General features: G+C 64.8%; 1 protein-coding gene across 4 annotated transcripts; it reads left to right on the forward strand.

Moving 5' to 3' along the window:
• Positions 1–1,635: 1,635 nt before the first annotated feature.
• LOC142004997 (von Willebrand factor A domain-containing protein 5A-like) lies at positions 1,636–24,194 on the forward strand. Of its 4 annotated transcripts, none has more exons than XM_074982670.1 (19): positions 1,636–1,695; positions 2,063–2,120; positions 3,729–3,931; positions 4,426–4,648; positions 5,488–5,660; positions 5,963–6,077; positions 6,538–6,710; positions 6,808–6,896; positions 7,098–7,242; positions 8,624–8,703; positions 15,165–15,279; positions 16,168–16,332; positions 18,720–18,823; positions 19,309–19,508; positions 20,289–20,360; positions 21,551–21,706; positions 22,490–22,638; positions 22,982–23,108; positions 23,579–24,194. In XM_074982670.1, the coding sequence occupies exons 2-19, from the start codon at positions 2,084–2,086 to the stop codon at positions 23,656–23,658; spliced, it is 2,406 nt and encodes an 801-aa protein (XP_074838771.1). In that variant the 5' UTR covers positions 1,636–1,695; positions 2,063–2,083; the 3' UTR covers positions 23,659–24,194. The 4 variants fall into 4 exon arrangements, with proteins under 4 accessions (XP_074838771.1, XP_074838773.1, XP_074838774.1 ...); XM_074982671.1 differs by lacking the exon at positions 1,636–1,695 and adding an exon at positions 1,790–1,809; XM_074982672.1 differs by lacking the exon at positions 20,289–20,360.
• Positions 24,195–24,240: the final 46 nt, after the last annotated feature.

Consider the following 24,240-nt stretch of genomic DNA (forward strand, 5'->3'; position numbering starts at 1 on the left):
GGCTGCTGCGCACCGGCCCTGGCCTCCTGCATGTCACTCCCCCGCGTGCCTGGGTTCTCCTGGAGAGGGGCCGGGGCAGGGCCGGGAGGAGCCGGACGCCTGGGTTCTGCGGGGGCAGGGGCGGGGCTGGACGCCTGGGTTCTCCCTGGAACGGGGCGGGAGCGGGGCTGGAGGGAGCCGGACGCCTGGGTTTTCCAGGGGCGGGGCCGGACGCCTGGGTTCTCCCAGGGTGGGGGCGGGGCTGGGGGCGGAGGCAGGGCAGCCGGATGCCTGTTTCTCCCGGGGCGGGGGCGGGGCCGGGGCCAGGGGCAGCCAGATGCCTGGGTCTTCTCCCGGGGTGGGGGCAGGGGCAGCCGGACGCCTGGGTGTTCTCTCTGGCCGCGTCTACACGTGCACGCGACTTTGAAGTAGCGGCGCCAACTTCGAAATAGCGCCCGTCACGGCTACACGCGTCGGGCGCTATTTCGAAGTTAACTTCGACGTTAGGCGGCGAGACGTCGAAGCCGCTAACCCCATGAGGGGATCGGAATAGCGCCCTAATTCGACGTTCAACGTCGAAGTAGGGACTGTGTAGATGATCCGCGTCCAGCAACGTCGAAATTGCCGGGTCCTCCATGGCGGCCATCAGCTGGGGGGTTGAGAGACGCTCTCTCTCCAGCCCCTGCGGGGCTCTATGGTCACCGTGGGCAGCAGCCCTTAGCCCAGGGCTTCTGGCTGCTGCTGCGGCAGCTGGGGATCCATGCTGCAGGCACAGGGTCTGCAACCAGTTGTCGGCTCTGTGGATCTTGTGTTGTTTAGTGCAAGTGTGTCTGGGAGGGTCCCTTTAAGGGAGCGGCTGGCTGTTGAGTCCGCCCTGTGACCCTGTCTGCAGCTGTGCCTGGCACCCTGATTTCGATGTGTGCTACTGTGGCGTGTAGACGTTCCCTCGCAGCGTCGGTGCTGAACGTCGGCATTGCCAGCCCTGGAGGACGTGGAGACGTTATTCATTGAAATAGCCTATTTCAATGTCTCTACGTCGAAATAAGCTACTTCGATGTTGGCTTCATGTGTAGACGAGCCTCTGTGCGGCCATTGCAAGGTTGAGGCCGTCGGTCGCTCTCCCGTCGCGCTGAGTGCCCGGGAGGCGCCGGGCCCAGCCGCCCAGGCTGCTGCTGAGCTTTGCCGCCCGGGCGGGGGGAGCGCAGCGCCTTGGCCCGGTGCTCCGGCTCTGTCCCTGCGGCGCCGCGGCTCTTCCCAGCCCCCTCCCCCGCCTTCCAGCGAGGGCCGGGCTGTCCGCACGCGGGGCGGGGCGGGGGAGGAGTTTGCAGACGGTCCCTGGGGGGCGGGGTGGGGCGCGGAGGTTGCAGACGGTCGCTAGGGGGGCGGGGCGGGGGGCGGAGTTTGCAGACGGTCCCTGGAAGGGCGGGGCGGGGCGGGGCGGGGGCGGAGTTTGCAGAAGGGCACTGGGGGGGGGGGGGGGGCGGGTGGCGGAGTTTGCAGACGGTCACTGGGGGGCGGGGCGGGGGGCGGAGTTTGCAGACGGGCACTGGGGGGGCGGGGCGGGGGCGGAGTTTGCAGAGTGTCTCTGGGGGGGCGGGGCGGGGGCGGAGTTTGCTGACGGGCACTGGGGGGGCGGGGCGGAGGGCGGAGTTTGCAGACGGTCCCTAAGTGGAATATCACTTTCGTTTTTTCCCAGGGCGGCTCCGGCTGGCGCAGGTAGCGGGGCCCGATTCCCCCCGCCCCCGGGAGAGGACCCAGGCGTCCGGCTCCCCCCGGGCTGTGGGTCCCGCCCCGGACACACCGGGCCCGAGTCTCCTGCAGCGGCGGCTGGTTCGAGCCCCCGGGCGGGTTCCCCGGCTCTGCCCCCGCGGGGGGGCCCCGGCCGCACCGCCCCGAGTCCCGGGCGATGGGCCCCAGCCGGCGGCGCTGCCCCCCCCCCCCCCACCGCGGAGCCTGCGGGACTCCCTGCCGCGGGGCGGGGCGGGGCGGGGCGGGGCGGGGGGCTGGGGAGTGGTGGGGGAGGAGGAGCTGGGGGCACCGTGAGCCCGGGCCTGTCCACGACCCCCCGTTTCCCCCCCCACAGACCCCCGACCCCAGAGCCGAGATGAGGCGCTGCGGCCTCCTGACCGCCAAGGAGCCGGGTGAGTCGGGGCGGGGGGAGGGTTCCCAGGGGTGCGTGTGCCCAGGCGGCTCTCGCCCCCTCGCCCGGCATCCCCGGGGCCTGGGGGCTCCCTTGGGCTCTCGCCCCCTCGCCCGGTGCCCCCGGAGGTCTGGGGGCTCCCTAGGGCTGTCGCCCCCCCTCCCCTGGCATCCCGGGGGTCTGGTGACTCATTTCCGTTTCCTGATTCCCACGGGAGCCCCCCAGGGTGACGCTCGGTGGTTTATTCACTGCCCCTGTTGGATGAAAGGACGAAGGGGAACTTGCTGTTGCCCCCCCCCCAACGCAGGCTCATCCCCCCTCGTGCACTCACACGCCCGCAGGCTCATCCCCCCTCGTGCACTCACACGCCCGCAGGCTCATTCCCCCTCGTGCACTCACACGCCCGCAGGCTCATCCCCCCTCGTGCACTCACACGCCCGCAGGCTCATTCCCCCTCGTGCACTCACACGCCCGCAGGCTCATCCCCCCTCGTGCACTCACACCCGTGCACTCACACCGGGGAGGAGTTGCACCAGGACGGCGGAGGAAGCTGTGGCCCAGTCAGAAATGTGGGGCAGGGGGCTGGTCCTCCGGAGCAGTCGGCACCATCCGTCCTGGGGAGATGGGGAGAGGCCCAGGGCCGGGCTCTGATCCTACGTCCCCAGCCCCTGAGAGTCACCCCTGCCCGGTGCTGATGGCAGAACCCCCACCCCACGGCGCTGCACTGCACCCCTCTGGGGATGTTTCACTGCTCCTGGGTGACCCCGAGCCGTCCCCTCCCCCTCGCCAGCCCCAGAGCTCTGTGGGGCCCCGAGTTACCCCCCACCTCACCCCACCCCAGAGCTCTGTAAGGCCATGAGTCACTTCCACTGCCCCAGAGCTCTGTGTGACCCTGAGTCACAGCTAACAGCAGATGGGCCTTGGCTCTTTCTGCTGCCCCATTGCATTCTGGGTTTCTGAGCCAGTGTGTTATGGGAAAAACGGATGGTTCTGGTTGTGTGATGATGTCATCCCAGAGTGCGTTGCCCTCGCTTCCCTCTGCCGTGGAAAACAAACAGCCCAAGGAATTTCCCCGCCCCTTCCCACATGCCGTGACACGGGGCTCGCATGGAGACACGGCGCTTAGAGCTGTTGCGCTGCTTGTTCTGGGGACTTCCAGAAGTCTCCTGCAGCGTCGTATTACCACGGCGAGTAGCAGGAGGCTGCAGACCTGGATGGAGCACACGGAAGGGCTGGAGGCCGGGAATTCAGAGCCGCTGGCGGCCCTGGCTGCAGTGCTGAGAGTGGCGCTGGTTCTGGAGCTGTGAAACCAGCCCGCGCTGGTGGGACCGCACCGGTTTGGAGGTCTGGGACCACCAGCCGTGGCTGCAGAATTCCGCACGTGCAAGGCCACGTTCATGGGACTTTGGGACTTGCTGCCCCCCCTCCTCCAATGCCCATTGGGGTCTGTGGGGTCCCCGTGGCTAATTTCCCCACCCCCCAGGGTTCCCAGGAGCCTGTGACTGACCCCTCCCTCCCCCAGTGCTCATGGGCGCTAGGGGCTGACCCCCGCTCCTCCGGGGCCTGCGGCTGACCGCCAGAGCCCAGGGCTGACGTTGCTTTTCCCCAGTGCCCCTGCGCAGTGCGTCGGTGGTGATGCTGGTCAATGGCTTCGTGGCCGACGTGGCCTGTGAGCTGCTCTACAAGAATGAGGAGCCGCAGCCGGTGGAGGCCGTGTTCGTGTTCCCTGTGGACGCCGAGGCGGCCGTCTACGCCTTCCAGGCCAACATGGGAGGCCGTTGCATCCAGGCCCAACTCCGCGAGAAGAGACAGGTATGGGGGGGGCAGGTGGTGGGGGTGGTGCAGGGGCTGTTGGGGGACCCATCTCTCTGTGAGCTTCAGTAGCCGTACTGGGATGCACTGGCTGCGGGGGCAGGGCAGGGGACCTGGGTGGGGGCCATCGGGATGCAGGGGAGCCTCGGGGAGACTCGTGTGCAGGTGCTGTGTGGGGATGTGCTGAGTGGGGTCAGAGGAGTGTGGGCGTAGGGCAGGGCCTGCCAGGGAGCAGGGCAGGGCACTTTGGGGGACTAGCTGGGGCCGTGGGGAGGATGGGGTAGATGGAGCTTGGGGTGACTCTCTCTTGTAGGGCCCAGGAGCAGTATGGGGATGCACTGGGGGGAGGGCAGAGGGACGTGAGGGCCGGGCAGGTGGCTCTGGGGTGACCCACGTCTCTGATAGGCACGGGAGCCGTATGGGGAGGCGCTGATGGGAGACGGGGGGGTTGGGGAGCCAGGCAGGCGGCTCTGGGTGACCCACGTCTCCGACAGGCGCAGGAGGAGTACGGGGACGCGCTGGCAGCCGGACACACCACCTGGCTGCTGGAGCAGGAGGCGGCCGCACCCGACGTGTTCAGCTGTTCGCTGGGGAACCTGCCCCCCGGGGCGGAGGCGGCGCTGACCCTGCGCTACGTCTGCGAGCTGCCGGCAGAGCCCGACGGGGCCGCCCGCTGTGTGCTGCCGGCCGTGCTGCGCCCCCGCTACGCCCCCCACGGTGAGCCCCACGGCGCCCTGCCCCCCAGTGACCCCATCCCCTGCCATGCCTTTCCGTGAGCCCCATGGCACCCTGTCCCCCAGCGACCCCTCCACTGCTACTTGTCCCCTGGTGAGCCCCACGGCACCCTACCCCCCAAGTGACCTCATCCCCCGCCATGTGCCCCACGGCGCCCTGTCACCCAGCGACCCCCTCCCCCGCTATGCCCCCCCTTGGTGAGCCCCCTGGAGCCCTCCCCCCCCCCAGCAACCCCCTCCCCCTCTATGCCCCCCAGTGAGCCCCACAGCCCCCTGCTCCCCAAGGACCCGCAACGCACCCCCTAGTGAGCCCCTCGGCACCCTCCCCCCCAGTGAGCCCATCCCCTGCCACAGCCCCCGTGGTGAACCCCACAGCCCTGTGTGCCCCTGCCCTGCTCTGTACCCCATGGTGAGCCACACATGCCCTCTCCCTTCTAGTTAGCTCCATGCCCCCCGTCCCTGCTGTGTGTCCCTGGTGAGCTCCACAGCCTCCCGCATGCCCCACTCTGACCCCCAGAGATGTTAATGGCCCCACTCTGTGCCCCTGGGAAGCTCGTAGCTCTTCCACAGACCCTCCCCCTGCTCCCCTGTGCCCCAGGTGTGCCCTGAAGCCTTTCTACACACCCCATCGGGACAAATCCCTCCCAGCCCTCAGAGCCCCCACAATGCTCCATGGGCCTCTCCTGTGTGTGTCAAGGTAAGGGCCTCTCCCGGTCCAGCAGTCTCTGCTCCAGGGGGTGTGATCCCCCCAATCCCCCTCGAATCCCTGAGCCTGTCCCCGCACTCCCAGCCCCGCCCTTCACCCCGTGTCTCTCCCCACAGGCTGGGCTGGGGAGAACGTCACGGCTGGAGTCCCCCGGGCCCCCCCCGGGGAGCTGCCCTACACCCTGAGCCTGAGCGCCACGCTGCAGTCCCCCCACGGCGTCGACCGCGTGCTCTCCAACTGCGCCCTCACCCCCCTGAGCCACCCCGCCGGGAGCCGGACCAGCGCCCAGGTGGGGGCTCCCTCGGGGCAGGGGGATCCAGGCTGGGGCGCCTGGCTGTGCGTGGGGGGTACCCCGGGCCCTGTCACTCGCCAGCCTGGGCCGTCTGTCCGGGCCCAGACCCCAGCGGCGCTGGGGCCGAGGTCAAGGGACCCTCCCAGCTGCGGGGGATTTGGGGGTGTCTGGGGCAGGTTTCGCCGGACTGGGGGAAACCCTGACCCGCCAGGGCCTCTTGGGTGTCTCGCCGTGAGCCGTGGGGAGGTGACCACCGGCCCCCCCGGAGCCTCCAGGAGGTGCCTCTCCGCTGCCCCCAGGTGTCGCTGGCCCAGGCCCCCCCGTGGGACCGGGACGTGGAGCTGCTGGTGTACTACGCCGAGCTGCACACACCCAGCGCGGTGCTGGAGGCCGGGCTGCCCAGCGCGGAGCTAGGTGTGTGTGAGATGTGCACCTCCACTGGGGGGCTGTGGGATGGGGGTGAGGGGGTGGGGCCATAGGGGGGGCTGGGAGGGTCATGGGAGGGGCCGATCTAGGGTGCGGGGGAGGTAGGAGGGAGGGGGTCTGTGCTGCAAGTGTACGGGAGGTGGGCGTGGGGGGCAGGGGGGTGTCGGGGGCAAAGAGGTGGGCGCTGGGGCCGGGGGGCGTCGGGGGCAGAGAGGTGGGTGGGGGAGGGGGGCGTCGGGGCAGAGAGGCGGGCACTGGGCAGTGGTGGGAACTGGGCGATCCTGGGGAAACAGGTAGGGGGGCAGAGGAGTGGGCTTGGGGGATGCTGGGGGCATTGGAGGCTGGCAGCGGTGGGGGACACAGGACGGAGCTGGGGGAGAGCAGTGGGGTTCAGGTCCCGAGGCCTTTCCCAGGCTCACCCCCCGCCCCGTGGGCGCCCCTCTCCCAGGCTCACTGATGGGCGACCCGGCCGTGATGGTGACCCTGCTACCCAGCCTGCCAGAGGCGGCGCCAGGCCAGAGCTCAGCCGGGGAGTTCCTCTTCCTGCTGGACCGCTCCGGCAGCATGGACTGCGCTGTGAGCTCCGACGCCAACTCCCCCTCGCGCATCGCCAGCGCCAAGGTACGGCCGGGCAGAAGGGGCCGCTGGGGCGCCCGGGGAGCAGCCCCGGCCGGGTGGGCCTGGGGGTGACTCCAGCCGTCCGTGTGTCCCTCCCCAGGAGACCCTGGTCCTGCTCCTGAAGAGTTTGCCCCTGGGCTGTTACTTCAACATCTACGGCTTCGGGTCGTCCTTCGAGTCCTTCTACCCGTGAGTCGGGGGTTGGGGGGCGGGGCTGGGATGGGAGGCGGGTCTGGAGGAGGCGGGGATATCCCTGGGCTGAGGGGCGGGGCTGGGCGAGGCAGGGGTGTCCCCAGGGAAGGGGGAGGGGCTGGGACAGGTGGGCGTGCCCTCAGGCCAGGGGCAGGGCTCTGACCGTCCCCGCCCCTACCCCCTGGCCGCCCCCTGCAGGCAGAGCGTGGAGTACACCCAGCAGACCATGGCCGAGTCCCTGCAGCGCGTCCAGCAGCTCCAGGCCGACCTGGGGGGCACCGAGATCTTGGCGCCACTCCAGGCCATTTACCGCACCCTGTGCCGGGACGGGCACCCACGCCAGGTACCGGGGAAGCTGCGCCGTGGGCGGGGCCGTGGGGAGAGGCTGGTGCCAGTGGGGAGCTGGGGGGGATGGGGACCTGGGCAGGTGGGGGCTGGTGCCCAGGGGTAGGAGCCAGGGGAGCCGTAGGTTGGCACAGGCAGTTGGGTAGATGGGCATCTCCAGGGCTGGGAAGACGTGACAGGTGTGGCTGGGGGACCTGATCTCATCTCTGGTCTCTAATTGTGACCCCGTCTGTGCACCCCCTCCCCCCCCAGGGATCTCTGGGCCGGGAGGGGTTCGGTGACAGGGCCCCCTTGGGACTGGCCCCTGGGTGCCATGGACTCCGTCTTCCTGCTCCTGGGGGCTCCCCACACCCCCCATCCTACTGGGCCAGCTCCTCTGGGCTCCCCAGCCCAGGCACAGAGCTGGGGTTACCCGCCCCCCGGTAGAGCAACACAGACACTGAACCCCTGCAGCTGTGTGGAGGCTCAGCGGAAAGGGCTCGGTGTGTGGGAGCCAGCCCCCGAAAGGCACTGAACCCTGAAGAAATCTGTCTCATCCCGGGTAAAGATGTTATACAGCAAACTTCTAAGTTGCCCTCTTTGTAGGTGACAGAGAAGGGTAGAGAGAGATTGTGTCCCTCTCTCCCTCCCCCCCCCCATGAAACAGTCAGTGACATGGGGCCTGGGAAGGAACGAAGAGGTGTCAAGGGCGTAGGAGAAGTGGGATCGAAGTGGTTAAAAGAGAAAACAGGCAGATCAGAGTTCGCACCCAAGTTGAAATAAAAGGGTCACTTGTTCTAGTGTTGTAAGAAACGTGTTACAGCCAAATTCTCCCTCTGACAGGTGGGTCTAAACGAGATCTTTCACGAGCTCAGCCAGCACCTAGCTGGGCCTGATCCTTCCCCGTGTGCAGCCCTTGAGATTTCTAACAGGCACCTTAGGTGGGGGGGCCTCTCCTGACATCCGGTGGCTGCCCCAGTGTTGGATTTCACTTTTTATACCCCTTTTGCCCCTGTCGGGAGTTCTTTGTGCTCCCGTCAGTCCTTGCTGTGGGCCGTTCCCAGGTCCAGACTAGCTCTGGGCCAGGTCTGACCCAGCCACACGTCTGTCTAGGAGCAGCCGTGGTTTGGGCCGACGGGACAAACAGGTCCTTGGTGTGAATCCTGAACCGTTATGAGCAAGGTGTCCGTAGCAGCCCCCTTTAGCGCGTTGGGAGTTACAGCCGGATCCGCCCTGCAGAGTTCTCGCTCCACGTACGAGACCGATCCGGGCCCCCTCCAATGGGCCGTTCCCCTTCGGGAGCTGGGACGGTGACATCCGTGTGTTAGGGTCCCGGCGGGACGGGGTGTCTGTGGGGGCGCAGGGCCCCCGGCTCTGACTGAATCTCTCTCCCCTGCCAGCTGTTCGTGTTCACCGACGGGGAGGTGTGTAACACCCAGGAGGTCATCGGCGAGGTGCAGCGTCACCGGGGCTCCCACAGGTAAAGCCCCCTGTGATGGGGTTCTGGGGTCCCCCAAGCTCTGCACCCTGTCCGCAGGCAGGAGAGTCTCTCACTCAGCAGGAAAACAGGGGGTTTATTAGCCGACGGGACACAGCATCGTACAGAGGAGTCAGTGCAGCAGGCAGAGACAGCCAGTCCCATCCATGTTGAGGAGAGGAGGCCCCGAGGGGCCCCCAGAGCTGGGGCCTGGCCCCCTCCTTTGTCTCTCTCTCCCTCAGCCCAGACTAACTGCTTCCAACTCCCAGTTCCAATTCAAACCCCTCAGGCTCCACCTCCTCCTTTGTCTGCAGTACAAAGGTGTTACCTGGTTGTCAGGGTTACCCTCAGCAGGAGCCTCACACCCTCTGTGAGCCACACACACACACACACACACACACAGGTATCCCCCACTTCATCACATCTCTCCCCACTTCCAGACCGAGCTGAGCGGGGTCACTCAGCCAGTGACCTGGGGAAGTTCGGGGCCCTCCCCTTGTGACAGGGCATCAGCTGTACCCTTAGTGCTCCCCTTGATGTGCACCACCTGCATCTCATAATCCTGCTGGGGGAGGCTCCAACTCAGGAGCTTGGTATTGGCCCTTTTCATGTGATGCAGCCGGACAAGCCCCTTTAGTTCCCTTGGGTTGGTTGGTCTCGCTGCTTCGGCCCCGGTCCGTCAGCCACGTTCTCAAGTCGGGCAGGCAGAGCCCATACAGATGCTGCAGCACCAACAGATCAAATAGTTCTTTTCTGGTCTGGCCGTGCCCTGTCTGACCACCAGCCCATACAGCTGCTCCAGCCAATGTTTGGAATTCAGTTACAGTCCAGTAAAAGAAGGTACAAATGCTTCCACCCTTGGCATTTAGCCAGACCACCACAATGGTTGTGTGCCTCAGTTTCCCCTTCCATGCCACACAATAGGTTTGGAATGTTCCTCCTCATGTGAGAGGTTGCAAGACTAGTTACAGGGAACAATGGTGACATTTCAGAGTTACAGACTCCTTCAACATACAATTCATGCTTCTACATCCATGTCATCATGTCACATGGCTCTTTCCAAACATTCAGTACATGGTACAATTCTACAGCTTTTGGTCGCAGCACCCCTTGGTTACAGCAGTCAGCGTGAGTAACAGAACAAACCCATTGCAACTGCACATTTACGTTGCTCTTTGGTAGACCGCAACCTTTGTGCAACATCCTTGAGAATCTGGTATTTTGGGGATAAATGGCTGAGGCCTTTCTTAGCACCATCAAGTTCTAATCTTCTCTCTTGCCCCCTGGGGTGGAAATTTGATCTCTCTGGCTGTGCCCTCTCTTCTAACAAGAGCTGGGCCATTGATGATCTCAGGGAGACGGCCCCCTCCCTGCCAGTCTGGAAATTTGCAAACCAAACTGCTTTCTGAGAGTTGTTTTGCGAGTCCCAGACGCAGAATCCACATGGAGGAATCCCTGTTTATCCCTTATTGGCCCACCAGGCCCAAAGCTCCTTCGTCCTTCCACCTCCAACTACTGCCTCCCCATGGAATCAGAAGTTGAATCCAGTATGAGAATATAAGTGTTTCCACCATCTGGAGATGGGGAATTGCTGGCGCTCTCCTGCATCCTACAGAGACTGACTGTGCAGCTGTTTTACTTGGTTCTCACAGGGCTGCTCACATTCCCTGATAGTTTTCACTTTACTTGCACCAACTTCCAATTCCTGAGAAACTTTTACCCTGCCTGCTTTGGACCCTTCCAGAGCACAGCCAGTGGTTTCACACTCAGGCAGGTCCTGGCCATCAGGAGCTGAAACAAACTTCTCCCGAGACAAAGGGCTGTTCTGGCTCTTACAGACAAGCACCTTTCCTGTTCACTCTCCTTCACCTCACTCCCATTTTCTGCAGTCCCCACAGATGGGTCAGGAAAAGTTTCAGGGAAATTCTTTTCCTCAAGAGCTCCCCCAAACAATAACTCACCCGTCTGGCTCCACAGGGGCACTGCTCCCTTGAGCCACAACCAGCTCCTGGGTTTCACCTACACCCAGCATCACTTCTGGCCCATCAGGCAGATTCCCACGTAATCCCCCTCCAGGCAGACAGCCAGTACCACCGGACAGAAGGTTAGGATCCCTTTCCTCCCTTCTGCTACCAGCTCCTTTATCTTCATCACTCAGCATAACTCCATTGCCCATCTGTTCTTGTGTCCTGGCGAGAGGATGACTCTGGTAGGACAGAGTCCTCTCACCCCCTCCCAGTAACACCTCAGCATCAGGCAAAGAACAAGTACCAGAATCGTCTGGTCTCTGGGATTCCCTGATGATACTAACTGGATCAGACCAAGTTAAAGCATCATCCCCCCTGAGAGACACAGAGGTAGGCCCACTTCCCATCTGGGCTTCAGCTGCCCTCAGATCCAGCTCTGGGATCTTGGCTCCATCTCGAGCCCCCACAGGCTCAGGCAAAGGATTCACTTCCCCAGAAGCAGAAGCACTTTTCTTGCACCAAGGACCAGGGTCCTTAGCAGGGATACCACTGCCCATCCCAGAGCCATTCCCTCTGCTCCAGCCCCCATGGCTGGGTTTAGGCACACCTGGAATGCTCTTTTCTGGTGGATCCTTCTCCAGCCACCCCAGGCTGGTGAATCTTCCTCAGACAATGGGCCAGTTTCCTCATTGGCACCTTTTCCAAACGCAGGCTCTGCTCTCTCCCCAGGCTGCTGCTGCTGTTCAGCACAGACAGACAATGGGAGACACTCTCTCCTTTGTCCCAGCCTCCCGGCTGGTCTCCACACACACACAGAAGGTGGAGCAGCTTCTCTCAGAGACAACTTGCCATTACAAGTGGATCAGCTGCTTTCCTGCACAGACACACAGGCACCCTCCTCGGCCCAGGCCTGGAAAACTCTTCGCAGGTCTGTCTTGGCCACTAGTAGATGATGGGTTGGAATCGCTCCTTCCCTCCTTGAGCTGTGGCAGGCCACTCGGTTCAGAGCTCCAGGCAGTCCAGGGTTCCCTGCCCCGATCCGGGCTCACCTCTGCAGGATTTTCCTTAACCCTCAGCTCTGCCACTGCACATCCACGCTGCCTTGTCCAGCTTCTTTAATCTCGATTCAGTTTCCAGGTGCTGCCACTTCACAGCGGAGTTGCTCAGCGTGGTTGCAGGCTCTCAGGCTGATACCCTCTGCACCCCACGATTCCTGGAAGAATCCCTTCAGTGTGCCAGGCTCCTTGCGTGTCACAAGCTCCCTGGGGGTTAGGCCGTAGGCCCCTCTGCCCTCTGGGACCGACTCCAACACACTCTCAGAGGAACCCCTTCTTCAGTGTGATACCCGCTGTCAAGGACCACGACCACACTGTCTTGGGAAGAACTCATTCAGCGTCAGCCTCCTTGTGGGTCACTTGTTTCTGGGGGTTGGGCCCTCGGCCCCTCCACCTTCTGGGACCGACTCCAACAGATTCCCAGGAGTAACCCCTGCTCGGGTGTGGCACCCCCTTTCGAGAACCACGAACGCAGTTGCTTGGGTTCGGCCGCAGGCCCCTGCGCCTTGGGAAACTGCACCTCACTGCCCATCAGCACACCTGGGTCTCACAGGCCCATCTTCTTCTTCCGTGGCGCCCGTCACTTACGACTGGATGCTCCATCCTCCGGGTGCAGAACATCCCACTTCTGACACCAGTGATGGATGGTGTTCTGGGGTCCCCTAAGCTCTGCACCCTGTCCGCAGGCAGGAGAGTCTCTCACTCAGCAGGAAAACAGGGGGTTTATTAGCCGACGGGACACAGTATCGTACAGAGGAGTCAGTGCAGCCGGCAGAGACAGCCAGTCCAATCCATGTTGAGGAGAGGAGGCCCCGAGGGGCCCCCAGAGCCGGGGCCTGGCCCCCTCCTTAGCCTCTCTCTCCCTCAGCCCAGACTACCTGCTTCCAACTCCCAGTTCCAATTCAAACCCCTCAGGCTCCACCTCCTCCTTTGTCTGCAGTACAAAGGTGTTACCTGGTGGTCAGGGTTACCCTCAGCAGGAGCCCCACACCCTCTGTGAGCCACTCACACACACACACACAGGTATCCCCCACTCCATCACACCCCCCAACCCCCCGGCTCCTCAGCTGCCCCCTCCTTTGTCCGAAGGGGCTCACCACTGCCAGTGCCCGTCTCAGGGCAGATGCCCCAAGCTGCTGGCAGGGCCGGCCCCAGGGGACTGCAGGGCCTGGGCCAGACCCCCAGCCCAGCTCTGCCAGTCAGCCGGGTGGCCCCTGAATGTCTCCTGGGCGGCTGCCCCAGCACTGAGCCTACAGGGAACCCCTTTCCTCAGGCGTGACCAGGCCTGGGTCTCCTGGGGACCCTCCAGCCCCCACCCCCACTGTCCCCCCAGCCCAGGCCCCCACACTCTGTCTCCCCAGTCCAGCCAGCCTGGGGACTCCCTGGCCTCCCAGCATTTGTTCCACCGCTGCTTAGCAACCTGCTTGCCCCGGTCTGTCCCCCCAGCTCTGCTGGCCTGGGCGTACCTGAACCCCATAATCTGTGCACTCAGCCTTGCTGGCCTGCCTCCTGCAGTCCCCCAGTACCTTGTCCTCCCCGCAGTGCTGTCCTGGGGACCCCCGAGCCCCCCACATGCCCCCCTCACCCTGCCAGGCTGTCCCCCAGGCACCCCATACTCTGTCCTCCCAGCAGAGTTGTCCTGGGGACCCCCGAGCCCCCCACACGCCCCCCTCACCCTGCCAGCCTGTCTCCCATGCACCCCACACTCTGTCCTCCCCGCAGTCCTGTCCTGGGGACCCCCGAGCCCCCCACACGCCCCCCTCACCCTGCCAGCCTGTCCCCCATGCACCCATACTCTGTGCTCCCCGCAGTGCTGTCCTGGGGACCCCCGAGCCCCCCACACGCCCCCCACCCTACCAGCCTGTCCCCCAGGCACCCCATAAGCCGTCCTCCCAGCAGTGCTGTCCTGGGGACCCCCGAGCCCCCCACACGTCCCCCACCCTGCCAGCCTGTCCCCCAGGCACCCCATACTCTGTGCTCCCCGCAGTGCTGTCCTGGGAACCCCCGAGCTCCGCACACGCCCCCCATCCTGCCAGCCTGTCCCCCAGGCACCCCATACTCTGTCCTCCCAGCAGTGCTGTCCTGGGGACCCCCGAGCCCCCCCCACGCCCCCCACCCTGCCAGCCTGTCCCCCAGGCACCCCATACTCTGTGGTCCCAGCAGTGCTGTCCTGGGGACCCCCGAGCTCCCCACACGTCCCCCCACCCTGCCAGCCTGTCCCCCAGGCACCCCATACTCTGTCCCCCCAGCAGTGCTGTTCTGGGGACCCCCGAGCCCCCCACACGCCCCCCACCCTGCCAGCCTGTCCCCCAGGTACCCCATACTCTGTTCTCCCCGCAGTGCTGTCCTGGGGACCCCCGAGCCCCCCACACGTCCCCCACCCTGCCAGCCTGTCCCCCAGGCACCCCATACTCTGTCCTCCCAGCAGTGCTGTCCTGGGGACCCCCGAGCCCCCCACACGCCCCCCACCCTGCCAGCCTGTCCCCCAGCCACCTCGTACTCTGTGCTCCCCGCAGTGGTGTCCTGGGGACCCCCGAGCACCCCACACGCCCCCCCACCCTGCCAGTCTGTCCCCCAGGCACCCCGTACTCTGTGCTCCCCGCAGTGCTGTCCTGCGTACCCCCGAGCTCCCCACACCCCCCCCACCCTGCCGGCCTGTCCCCCAGGCACCCCATACTCTGTCCTCCCTGCCAGTGCTGTCCTGGGGACCCCCGAGCTCCCCACACGCCCCCCACCCTGCCAGCCTGTCCCCCAGGCACCCCATACTCTGTCCTCCCTGCCAGTGCTGTCCTGGGGACCCCCGAGCCCCCCCCACGCCCCCCAACCTGCCAGCCTGTCCCCCAGGCACCCCATACTCTGTCCTCCCAGCAGTGCTGTCCTGGGGACCCCCGAGCTCCCCACACCCCCCCACCCTGCCGGCCTGTCCCCCAGGCACCCCATACTCTGTCCTCCCAGCAGTGCTGTCCTGGGGACCCCCGACCCCCCACACGTCCCCCCAACCTGCCAGCCTGTCCCCCAGGCACCCCATACTCTGTCCTCCCTGCAGTGCTGTCCTGGGGACCCCCGAGCTCCCCACACGTCCCCCCAACCTGCCAGCCTGTCCCCCAGGCACCCCATACTCTGTCCTCCCTGCAGTGCTGTCCTGGGGACCCCCGAGCTCCCCACACGTCCCCCAACCTGCCAGCCTGTCCCCCAGGCACCCTGTACTCTGCCCATGCAGCTGTGTCAATCAGCCCGGGGCCCAGGGTGGGTGGTGTCGGCCGACTCCCCGAGGACACGTCTCAGCCCATCCTGACCTGCGGGTCGCCGTCTCTTTGGGCCGTCCCTTCGGCCAGCCCCGGGCCCAGGGTGGGCGGCCGCCCCCCCCCACCCCACCCACCCTCTTCAGGCTGCTTGGTGCTCCGCCCCCTCCCGCCTCTGACCCAGACTCCGCCCCCGGCAGGTGCTTCTCCTTCGGCATAGGGGAAGGGGCGTCCACGGCTCTGATCAAAGGCATCGCCCGGGCCGCTGGGGGCAGCGCCGAGTTCATCACCGGCCAGGAGCGCCTGCAGCCCAAGGTGAGAACCCAGGCGTCCGGGCGCCCGCTTCAGCCCAGCCCCCTCCTCCACCCCACACACCTCCTCCCCTCCCTGAGCCAGGATGGACCCAGGCGTCCGGGCGCCCGCTTCAGCCCAGCCCCCTCCTACACCCCAGACACCTCCTCCCCTCCCTGAGCCGGGATGGACCCAGGCGTCCGGGCGCCCGCCTCAGCCCAGCCCCCTCCTCCACCCCAGACACCTCCTTCCCTCCCTGAGCCGGGATGGACCCAGGCGTCCGGGCGCCCGCTTCAGCCCAGCCCCCTCCTCCACCTCAGATGCCTCCTCCCCTCCCTGAGCCGGGATGGACCCAGGCGTCCGGGCGCCCGCTTCAGCCCAGCCCCCTCCTCCACCTCAGATGCCTCCTCCCCTCCCTGAGCCGGGATGGACCCAGGCGTCCGGGCGCCCGCTTCAGCCCAGCCCCCTCCTCCACCTCAGATGCCTCCTCCCCTCCCTGAGCCGGGATGGACCCAGGCGTCCGGGCGCCCGCCTTGGCCCAGCCCCCTCCTACACCCCAGACACCTCCTCCCCTCCCTGAGCCGGGATGGACCCAGGCGTCCGGGCGCCCGCTTCAGCCCAGCCCCCTCCTACACCCCAGACACCTCCCTCCCCTCCCTGAGCCGGGATGGACCCAGGCGTCCGGGCGCCCGCCTCAGCCCAGCCCCCTCCTCCACCTCAGATGCCTCCTTCCTCTCTCTGAGCCGGGACGGACCCAGGCGTCCGGGCGCCCGCCTTGGCCCAGCAGCCCTCCCTCACCAGCACTGGATGGGAGGGACTCAAGAGACTTGGCTCCCAGTTCCCCCTGCTCCTCCCCAAGCCAGGAGGGGATCCAGGCGTCCGGGCCCCACCCCGTGTGTTGCTCTCCCCCAGGTGCTGCAGTCTCTGAAGCGGGCCCTGCAGCCAGCTGTCAGCGGCGTCTCGCTGAGCTGGGATCTGCCCCCCGGGATGGAGGCGGCGCTCCTGGGCCGGGGCCCCGAGGTGATCTTCCCTGGGCAGCGATGCCTCATCTACGCCCAGCTACGCGGGCAGCCGCAGGTGAGAGCGAGGGTCGTCCTGGTGCCCCCAGGGCTTGGGGACAGGGACTGAGCCAGAACCCCCCATCTGGGGCGGCAACTCTGGCCCCAGTGATGGACATCAGGATGGGGTGGGTTAGTCTCTGTGCTGTCCTGGCCCCACTGCTCTCAATGGGGACTGTTAACTCTGAACCCTAATGGTGGTGTTTGGTGGTAGAGCTGTGCTCTATCCTGGCCCCATTGGTGTCAAAGGGGACTGTTAACTCTTAACCCTAATGGTGGTGTTTGGTGGTAGAGCTGTGCTCTATCCTGGTCCCATTGATGTCAATGGGGACTGTTAACTCTGAACCCTAATGGTGGTGTTTGGGTGGCAGAGTTATTCTCTATCCCATTGCTGTCAGTGGGGACTGTTAACTCTGAACCCTAATGGTGGTGTTTGGGTGGCAGAGTTATGCTCTATCCCATTGCTGTCAGTGGGGATTGTTCACTCTGACCCCAAAGGTGGTGGTTGAGGGGTTGGTCTCTCTGCTGTAGGTGTGATATACCTGCACTTCAGCAAAGTTTTTCATACAGTTTTGCACGCTGTTCTCGCCCATTAGTTAAGGAAATATGGATTGGATCCATGGGCTATAGGAGGGATAGAAAGCTGGCTTGATGGTTAGGCCCAACGGGTCGTGGTCAGTGGCTCAATGTCTGGATGGTGGATCTGTTCCAAGCGGAGTACCGAAAGGCTCGGTTCTGGGGCCGGTGTTATTCAATTTCTTTATTAATGGCCTGGACGAGGGACTAGGTTGCATCCTCAGCAAGTTTGCGGATGACACAAAACTAGGGGGAGAGGTAGATTCGTTGGAGGCAAGAGAGAGAATCCAGAGGGAGCTGGATAAATCAGAGGACTGGGACAAAATAAATCTCATGCAGCTCAGGAAGGAGAAGTGCAGATTCCTGCACCTGGGGAGGAAGAATCCCAAACCTTTTTACAGGCTGGGGACCGACTGGCTCAGCAGCAGTACGATGGAAAGGGACGTAGGGGTTATGGTGGATGAAAGGCTGGATATGAGTAAACAATGTGCCCTTGTAGCCAAGAAAGCTAACAGCAGACTGGGGTGCATTAGGAGGAGCATTTCGAGCAGGTCTAGAGAAGTGGTTGTTCCCCTCTATTCGGCACTGGTGAGGCCACATCTGGAATATTGTGTCCAGTTTTGGGCCCCCCAGTATAAAAAGGATGTGGATTTGCTGGAGCAGGTTCAGTGAAAGGCAAGAAAAATGATTCGGGGTCTGGAGCACAAGACCTATGAGGAGAGGCTGAGGGATTTGGGCTTGTTTAGTTTACAGAAGAGAAGAGTGAGGGGGGATTTGATAGCAGCCTTCAGCTTCCTGAAGGGGAGCTCTAAAGAGGCTGGAGAGCAGCTGTGCTCGGTGGTGGCAGATGACACAACAAGGAGCAATGGGCTGAAGTTACAGAGGGGGAGGTGTAGGCTGGATATTAGGAAAATCTCTTTCCCCAGGGGGAGGTGCAGCACTGGGGTGTGTTACCTGGAGAGGTGCTGGAATCTCCATCCCTTGAGGTGTTTATGTCCCGGCTTGACAAAGCCCTGGCTGGGATGCTTTAGTTGGGGTTGATCCTGCCTGGGGCAGGGGGCTGGACTCAGTGACCTCTTGAAGTCCCTTCCAGCCCTGGGATTCTATGATTCTGTCCCTGCCAGGTTGATGTCAATAAGGATTGTTAACTCTGACCCCTAATGGTGGGCATTGGCCAGAGGGTGGGCTCAGTTCTGTGCTATCCTGGCCCCATTGCTGTCTATGGAAACTGATAACTCTGGCCCCTAAGAGTGACAACTGTGCGAGGGGTGGGGGGTGTTTTTGTTTCCAGCCATGGCCCTACCAGCGCAGAGCAGAGGGGTGATTTCCTTCTCGGCTCTGGCTTCCAGCTCTCCTCTGAAGGTGGCTGTTGGGCGGCAGGTCTCTGTCCCAGCCCGGTGGCCGTGATCCCAGGGCAGGGCGGCTCCACCAGCTGCCGTTGTCGTGGCCGTGCCGGAGCGAAGTTCTCAGCTGGGCGGGGAAGCTCTGCTGCCGCCCTGGCGCTGTGGGGTGTGGTGACGTCTCTTTGGGGCGGGGAGTTCTCACACCCTGAGCGACGTAGTTACGCTGCAGTGCGCAGAGTGGAGGAGATGTGAGTGGGGACCGATAACTCAGACCCCTAACGATGGCCATCTGGCCGGAGGGGTCTTTGCCACATGAGCCCCATTGACTTCAGTGGGGATGTTGACTCTGAACCCTACTGATGGGCATGGGGCTGCCTGGCTAACCCCAGCTTTTTTATCCCTTTGCTCTGTGAGTTGGGTTTGGGGGGGTCCATGGGCATCTTCTCCCCTTGGCACCCAGCCTCTGACCCCCTTTCCCTGCCTGCAGCCCCCCGACACCGCCATGGGGAGCGTCACGCTGCAGTACCGCCTCCAGGGCCAGACCTACAAGGAGACGCTGCGGTTCTCTCTGCAGGCACAGGATGGAGACAGGTCACTGGGGGTCCCCTGATCTCCCCGCGTGGAACAGAGTTGTGGTGGGACCTGCCACAGGCCAGAGAGACTAGCAGGAGTCCTGGCCCCCAGCCCCCTTCTGTGACCACTGGCCCCCACTCCCCTCCCAGAGTTGGGGTACGACCCAGGGGTCCTGGCCCTCAGCACCTTCTCTGAGCTCTGCTCCCCACCCCCCTCCCAGCGCAGGGCCAGACCCCAGGCTCCCTGTGACCTGAGCACTGGGGCGTCTGTGTGGAAGAGGCTCAGGGTCCACCCAGCTGAGCAGCAAAGCGCCCACAGCCTGTCTCTCCTGGGGGTGCGCGTCCCCATGTGCCCCAGTGCACCCCACAAAACTTATCCCGCCACGGATGGCGAACGTTGGTGGGAACCCTGGAGAGACCTCAGGAGTCCTGGCTCCCAGCCGCTCCCCCCGTGGGCTGGGACCCAGGCGTCCAGGGCTCACCCCGGCTCTGTCCCCGGCACAGGCTGCCCGTTCACCGGCTGGCAGCCAAGGCGCTGCTGCTGGAGCTGGACAATGCTGGGTCGGAGGAGAAGCGGCCCCGGGTGCTGGAGGCCAGTCTGAGCTCGGGGGTCATCTGCTCCCTCACGGCCTTCGTGGGGGTGGACCCGGAGCGGGGCGAGGTGGTGCACGGCCCGCTGGTGAGACGGGACATCCCGCTGGCAGGTACCCCGGGCGTGGGGCTCGGGACAGCCTGGCGGGGGGGTGGTCTCTGCTCTGAGCTAACGAGCGTTGCCAGGTTCCGTCACAGGGACCGAATGTGTCGGCTGTAGGTAAACGAGTTTCTCAGCAGGGGCGCAGGGCGGGGCGGGGGTACGGGGCTGGGGTAAGTGGCAAGGGGGGTGAGGGGTAGGCCGGAGGCGCGGTGGCCGTGCGGCGTCAGGGGTGTGGGGCAGGGCCGGAGGTTCGGGGGCCAGGCAGTGTGGGGGGTGCAGAGCAGGGCTATGGGCAGTGGGGTGGGGGCTCAGGGCCAGGAGCTGGCGTGCGAAGGTGTCTGGGCAGGAGGTCGGGGTGGGGGCGCAGGGCAGGGGTGTTGGTGTCTGTGGGGCAGCTCAGGGCTGGGGCTGGGGGGTGGATGAGTCGGGGCTGGTGTTGGGGGGCGCAGGGCAGGGTTAGGGTGGCAGAGTGAGGGCAGTGGGTTGGGGCGCAGGGCAGTGGTTTCAGTGTGGCTGGGAGGTGGATGAGTCTGGGCCGGCGTGAGGGGGTTCAGACCAGGGGATCAGGGTAGGGGGCTGGGAGTCTCTGGGGGGATTAGCTGCTCTGGCCACAGGTGAAGGGGGCCCTCCCCCACCCCAGCCCCAGTTGTGGGGAGGGGTGGGGCTCGCTGGTGTCCTGAGCCCAGCAGTTCCCCCCCAGGGAGTGGTGCACTGGGGCCAGGCCTGGTGGGGCTCCCCCGTTCGGCACTGGGGGGCTGCAGCAGGGCATTAACCCTCTCCCCCTTCCCAGCTGGCCCTGCTGCCGCTTCCTTGATTGGTTTCTGTGCCCCGCAAGCCATGAGTCTGTGCTCTGCCCCCATGGGTGAGTCCCACCCCTGCTGCCCCTCCCCTCCCCCGGCTGGACAACGGCGGGATTCCAGGCCCTTCCCACGTCCCTGCCGCAGCCGCCCCCCGCCGGGTCTCAGTGCAGGGGGGAGGGAGCTGTCCCGTGTGTCCCGGTCGTTGCGCTCACCGGGGGGGGCGGGGCAGTTCCTGCACCCATGGGGCACCGACAGACACTCTGTATAGATGCCCTTTAGTCCCTCCCCTCGCCCACCCCAGCAGCAGGGGGACAGCAGTCGGGGCTGGTGGGATGGGGTTGGGGAGTAGCCCAGGGCACTAGGCTGCCCACCCCAACAGACCACCCCAGATGGGGAGATGCTGCCGCAGAAGGAGGGATAGACGGGAGACTCAGGCCGGGGTTGGAGAGGGAAGGACAGACGGACGGACCCAAGCGGGGACGCGGTGAGACGGGGAGAGACGGACAGACGGGTGGACCCAAGCGGGGACGCGGCTGGAGAGGGAGAGATGGACAGACAGACGGACCCAAGCAGGGACGCGGCTTGAGAGGGAGAGATGGACAGACAGACCCAGTGGGGGACACGGCGGGAGGGGCAGAGATGGACAGAGGGACCCAAGCGGGGAGACGGCTGGAGGGGCAGAGACGGGCGGATGGACCCAAGCGAGGACACGGCGGGAGCAGGACAGACGGACTCAAGCAGGGGACACGGAGGGCGGGGGAGAGATGGACCGACGGACCATGCGGGGACGTGGCGGGAGGGGAAGATACGGGTGGACGAACAGACCCGGGTTAGACACACAGCTAGATGGCCCCAGACAGGGAGGTGCTGCCTGAGGAGGAGGTACAGACGGACGAGCCCAGAGAGGGAGACCCAGACAGACAGACGGCCCCCCATGGCTGCCGGGCTCAGCCGGTGGAGGCCCTGAGTCTCCCAGCCCGGCCTGGCGAACAGCAGCCCCTCCCCTGCCAGCGTCCTGTGCGTACCCGTGGGGCACCGCGCCCACCCCGGCCCCGACCCCTGGGGCTGGGAGAGGAGCCCTGGCCGGGGCAGCCGACTGAGGCTGTGGGGAGGGGCTCTGGGGTCCCCCGCGTGGGGGAGAGGAGGAGGGGGTGGGTGTGGCAGTTGGGGGGAGGCCCTGGGGCAGGAGGATGTCCCCTCCCTCCCTCATCTTGTCAGCGTCTGTGTCTCTGTCTGTCCGTCTTCCCCGCAGGTTTCGGGTGTGCCGCCTCCCCGCCAGACAGGAATGCGATGCGCATGTTAAGCTTGACCGCTTACGCAGGCATCGGTGGGCTGCGGAAACGCTGTGGGGGAGTTGCCATGAATTGTGCCGTGGACAGCGGCTCTGGGGAGAGCTCTGACGGGGAAGGTGAGAGCCGCCCCCTGCCCCAGAGCTCCCCCCAGCACCACCTGCTGGCCCCTCTGCATCCCAGAGCCCCAACACGAGGGGAAGAGCCAGCCGTGAGCACAACCGAGGAGCGGGGGAGAGCCGGGACGGCGCAGGAGGGCAGCTGTCAGGACAGGGCTTCCTCGGGTCGGGGCGGAGATGCCCTCAAGGTCACAGAGCCAGGCACAATGTTCTCAACTGACTGGAAAAGAAAGGAAGTTTCTGGGGGTGGGAAGAAAGCTACTTTAGCTCAGATACCCTTAACTCTGCCCCATAAGCCTGACTGCCTAGAAGATTATCTGCACTGTGTAACGTGACATCTTCCCGACTACCTTAGATACTTGGGCCTCTCCCTGGAGGGTGGAGTGCTTTGCAGGGTGCAGTGGAGGGTGGTCCCCAGCTCAGATTGTGTTTGAAATGAGCCTGAGGCCATGGGTTTGATGGGTGGGGCTAGGACATTTGTGGGCTCAAAGGAATTGGTTGCTGAACTCAAAATATCGTCATCCAGTGTGAAGAGGAAGAGCGGAGTTGAGAACCCAGGGGTGCAGAGAACCAGGGAAAGGGTGCCCATGCATGGGGCATTAAAGACTCAGACGAGCAGGTAAAGGATGCCCAGAAATGGGGCAGCGTTAAGGACGCCCATGGAGGGGCAGAGTTAAGGAGACACAGGTCACAGTTAAGGTTGTAGACTGTCCCCCATCACTGCTTTGTGACAGGGCCACGTCACTGCTGTGTGATCGTGTCCCCAACCCGATGTGTCCCCAGGTCTCTCCTCAGAGCAGGCCCCGGAGCCGTCTCCCCTGCTGGGCCTGGTGTCCCTGCAGAACGCCGACGGCTCGTGGGAGCTGGGCCCCCAGCTGGCCGCCGCGCTGGGGGTGAGCGAGGCCGATGCCAGGGGGCGGATGCCCAGTGAGGTGAGTGCGGGGGAGGGAGATGGGGGCAGGTGCCACGAGCTGGGCCTGTTCTCTGCCCCCAGGTGGGACTGGGGTAACCCGGCTGCGGGAGGAGGTCTCGGGCCACATGGAGCCCAGTGGGGTGGACTGGGAGTCCCCTAACAGGGGTCAAAGCATTGGCTGCGGGGAGCTGAGGGCGTCTGTCTCCCAACGGCCGGGCCTGGCTCGGGGCCACGGTGCTGGGGGAGGGGCGAGAGGAGCAGTGACTGGGGCCCCCAGGCGGGGGACGGGGACAGCGCTGGGGGGCTCAGGGGTCCCCAGGCTGGGCACAGAGCGGGGCTGTCTCTCCCCCTCCCCCCGGCAGGATGTGGCCCCCGGCGTCTGGGCCACGGTGCTGGCGGTGGTGTGGCTGCACGGCCGGGCCGCGGGGCAGCGGGACGAGTGGGAGCTGCTGGAGTCCAAGGCCGTGGGGTGGCTGCGGGGCCGAGCAGGTGAGAGCAGCAGGGGGTGGCCTGGACCGGCCAGTCCCTGGAGTCCCCCCCCTGCCGCCCCACAGCGCCAGCCCTGTCCAACGGGGGTGCAGAGTCCCACCCGCCCAGCTGTCCCTGCCCCACGGCCGAGGGAGCCTCTGCCCCACGGGTCTGGGACCCCCAGCCCTGAGTGCTCCAGCCCCCCGATGCCCGCCCCAGCCCCAGCCCCAGAGCCTCCAGTGCCAGGGCCCTGCCCCATCCCGACCCAGTTCCTGTCTGGGCACCTCCCTCTGCCCCCAGCCCTGCCGGTCCCCTCCCCCGTCAGCCCCCCCACTGGGAGCTGTCTGCCCTGTGCCCCAACCCCCCCGTGCCCCCAGCCCTGCCGGTTCCCCTCCCCTGTCATTGCCCCCAAGGGGAGCTCTTTCCCCCGCGTCCCAGCTCTCCCTGGTCCCTGGCTAGCACCTGCCCCCGACTCTCTACTCTTCTTGCAGAGCCCCGGCTGAGCAAGTGCCTGGAAGCCGCGAACAACCTGTTGGGCTGCGCTGTGGGGCCGGCCGTCTTTGGGCTCTGAGCTCCCCAGCACCTCCATGCCCCCCACCTCCAAAGTGAGCCTGGGCCTTGTGGAAATATAAGTTACGTTAGAAAAATCACACTGTGATGATCTGGCTCTGGGCTGAAGAAGTGGGTCTGGCCCACGAAAGCTCACCTAATAAACTGTTTTGCTAGTCTTTAAAGTGCTACTTGACTGCTTTCAGTTCTGATACACTGCTGCTTCTGAGCTGCAGAAGGGGAAGCTCTGTTGGTGCTGTGTAGGAATGTCGGGTGGGTTTGGATGGAGCCAGGTGTGCCTGGGAATGCAGGAACCAGAGCAGTAGGTGCTAGACGGTAATTAATGAAGGTAACCAGAGAGTCATTAACAGGCGATTGCTGAAGGTGATATGGAAATGAAGATAAGTGGCTGGTCTCAGGGGCTGTGCGTGTGTCTGGTTTTTCTTTGTTTATTAACTTGTCTGTATAATTGAGAGACCTGAGCCCTAGGTGGGGGCTCACCTTTTTCTGAATGTATTAGCAGAGCAAATTTGCTAATGAACAGAGTGGTCTGACAAATTGTGAGTCTCGAGTCTAACCTTGACAGCCTCCAACCAGGAACCCC

The sequence above is a fragment of the Carettochelys insculpta genome, chromosome 32 (genome assembly GCF_033958435.1).
Source record: "Carettochelys insculpta isolate YL-2023 chromosome 32, ASM3395843v1, whole genome shotgun sequence".
NCBI classification, from domain to species: Eukaryota; Metazoa; Chordata; order Testudines; family Carettochelyidae; genus Carettochelys; species Carettochelys insculpta.

Excerpts from the sequence above, each read along its gene's own strand:
- LOC142004997 (XM_074982670.1), top strand. The coding sequence starts at position 2,084 with ATGAGGCGCTGCGGCCTCCTGACCGCCAAGGAGCCGG. Across the intron at positions 16,333-18,719 it reads AGCTACGCGGGCAGCCGCAG|CCCCCCGACACCGCCATGGG; the intron begins GTGAGAGCGAGG and ends CCCTGCCTGCAG. Across the intron at positions 23,109-23,578 it reads GTGGCTGCGGGGCCGAGCAG|AGCCCCGGCTGAGCAAGTGC; the intron begins GTGAGAGCAGCA and ends CTCTTCTTGCAG.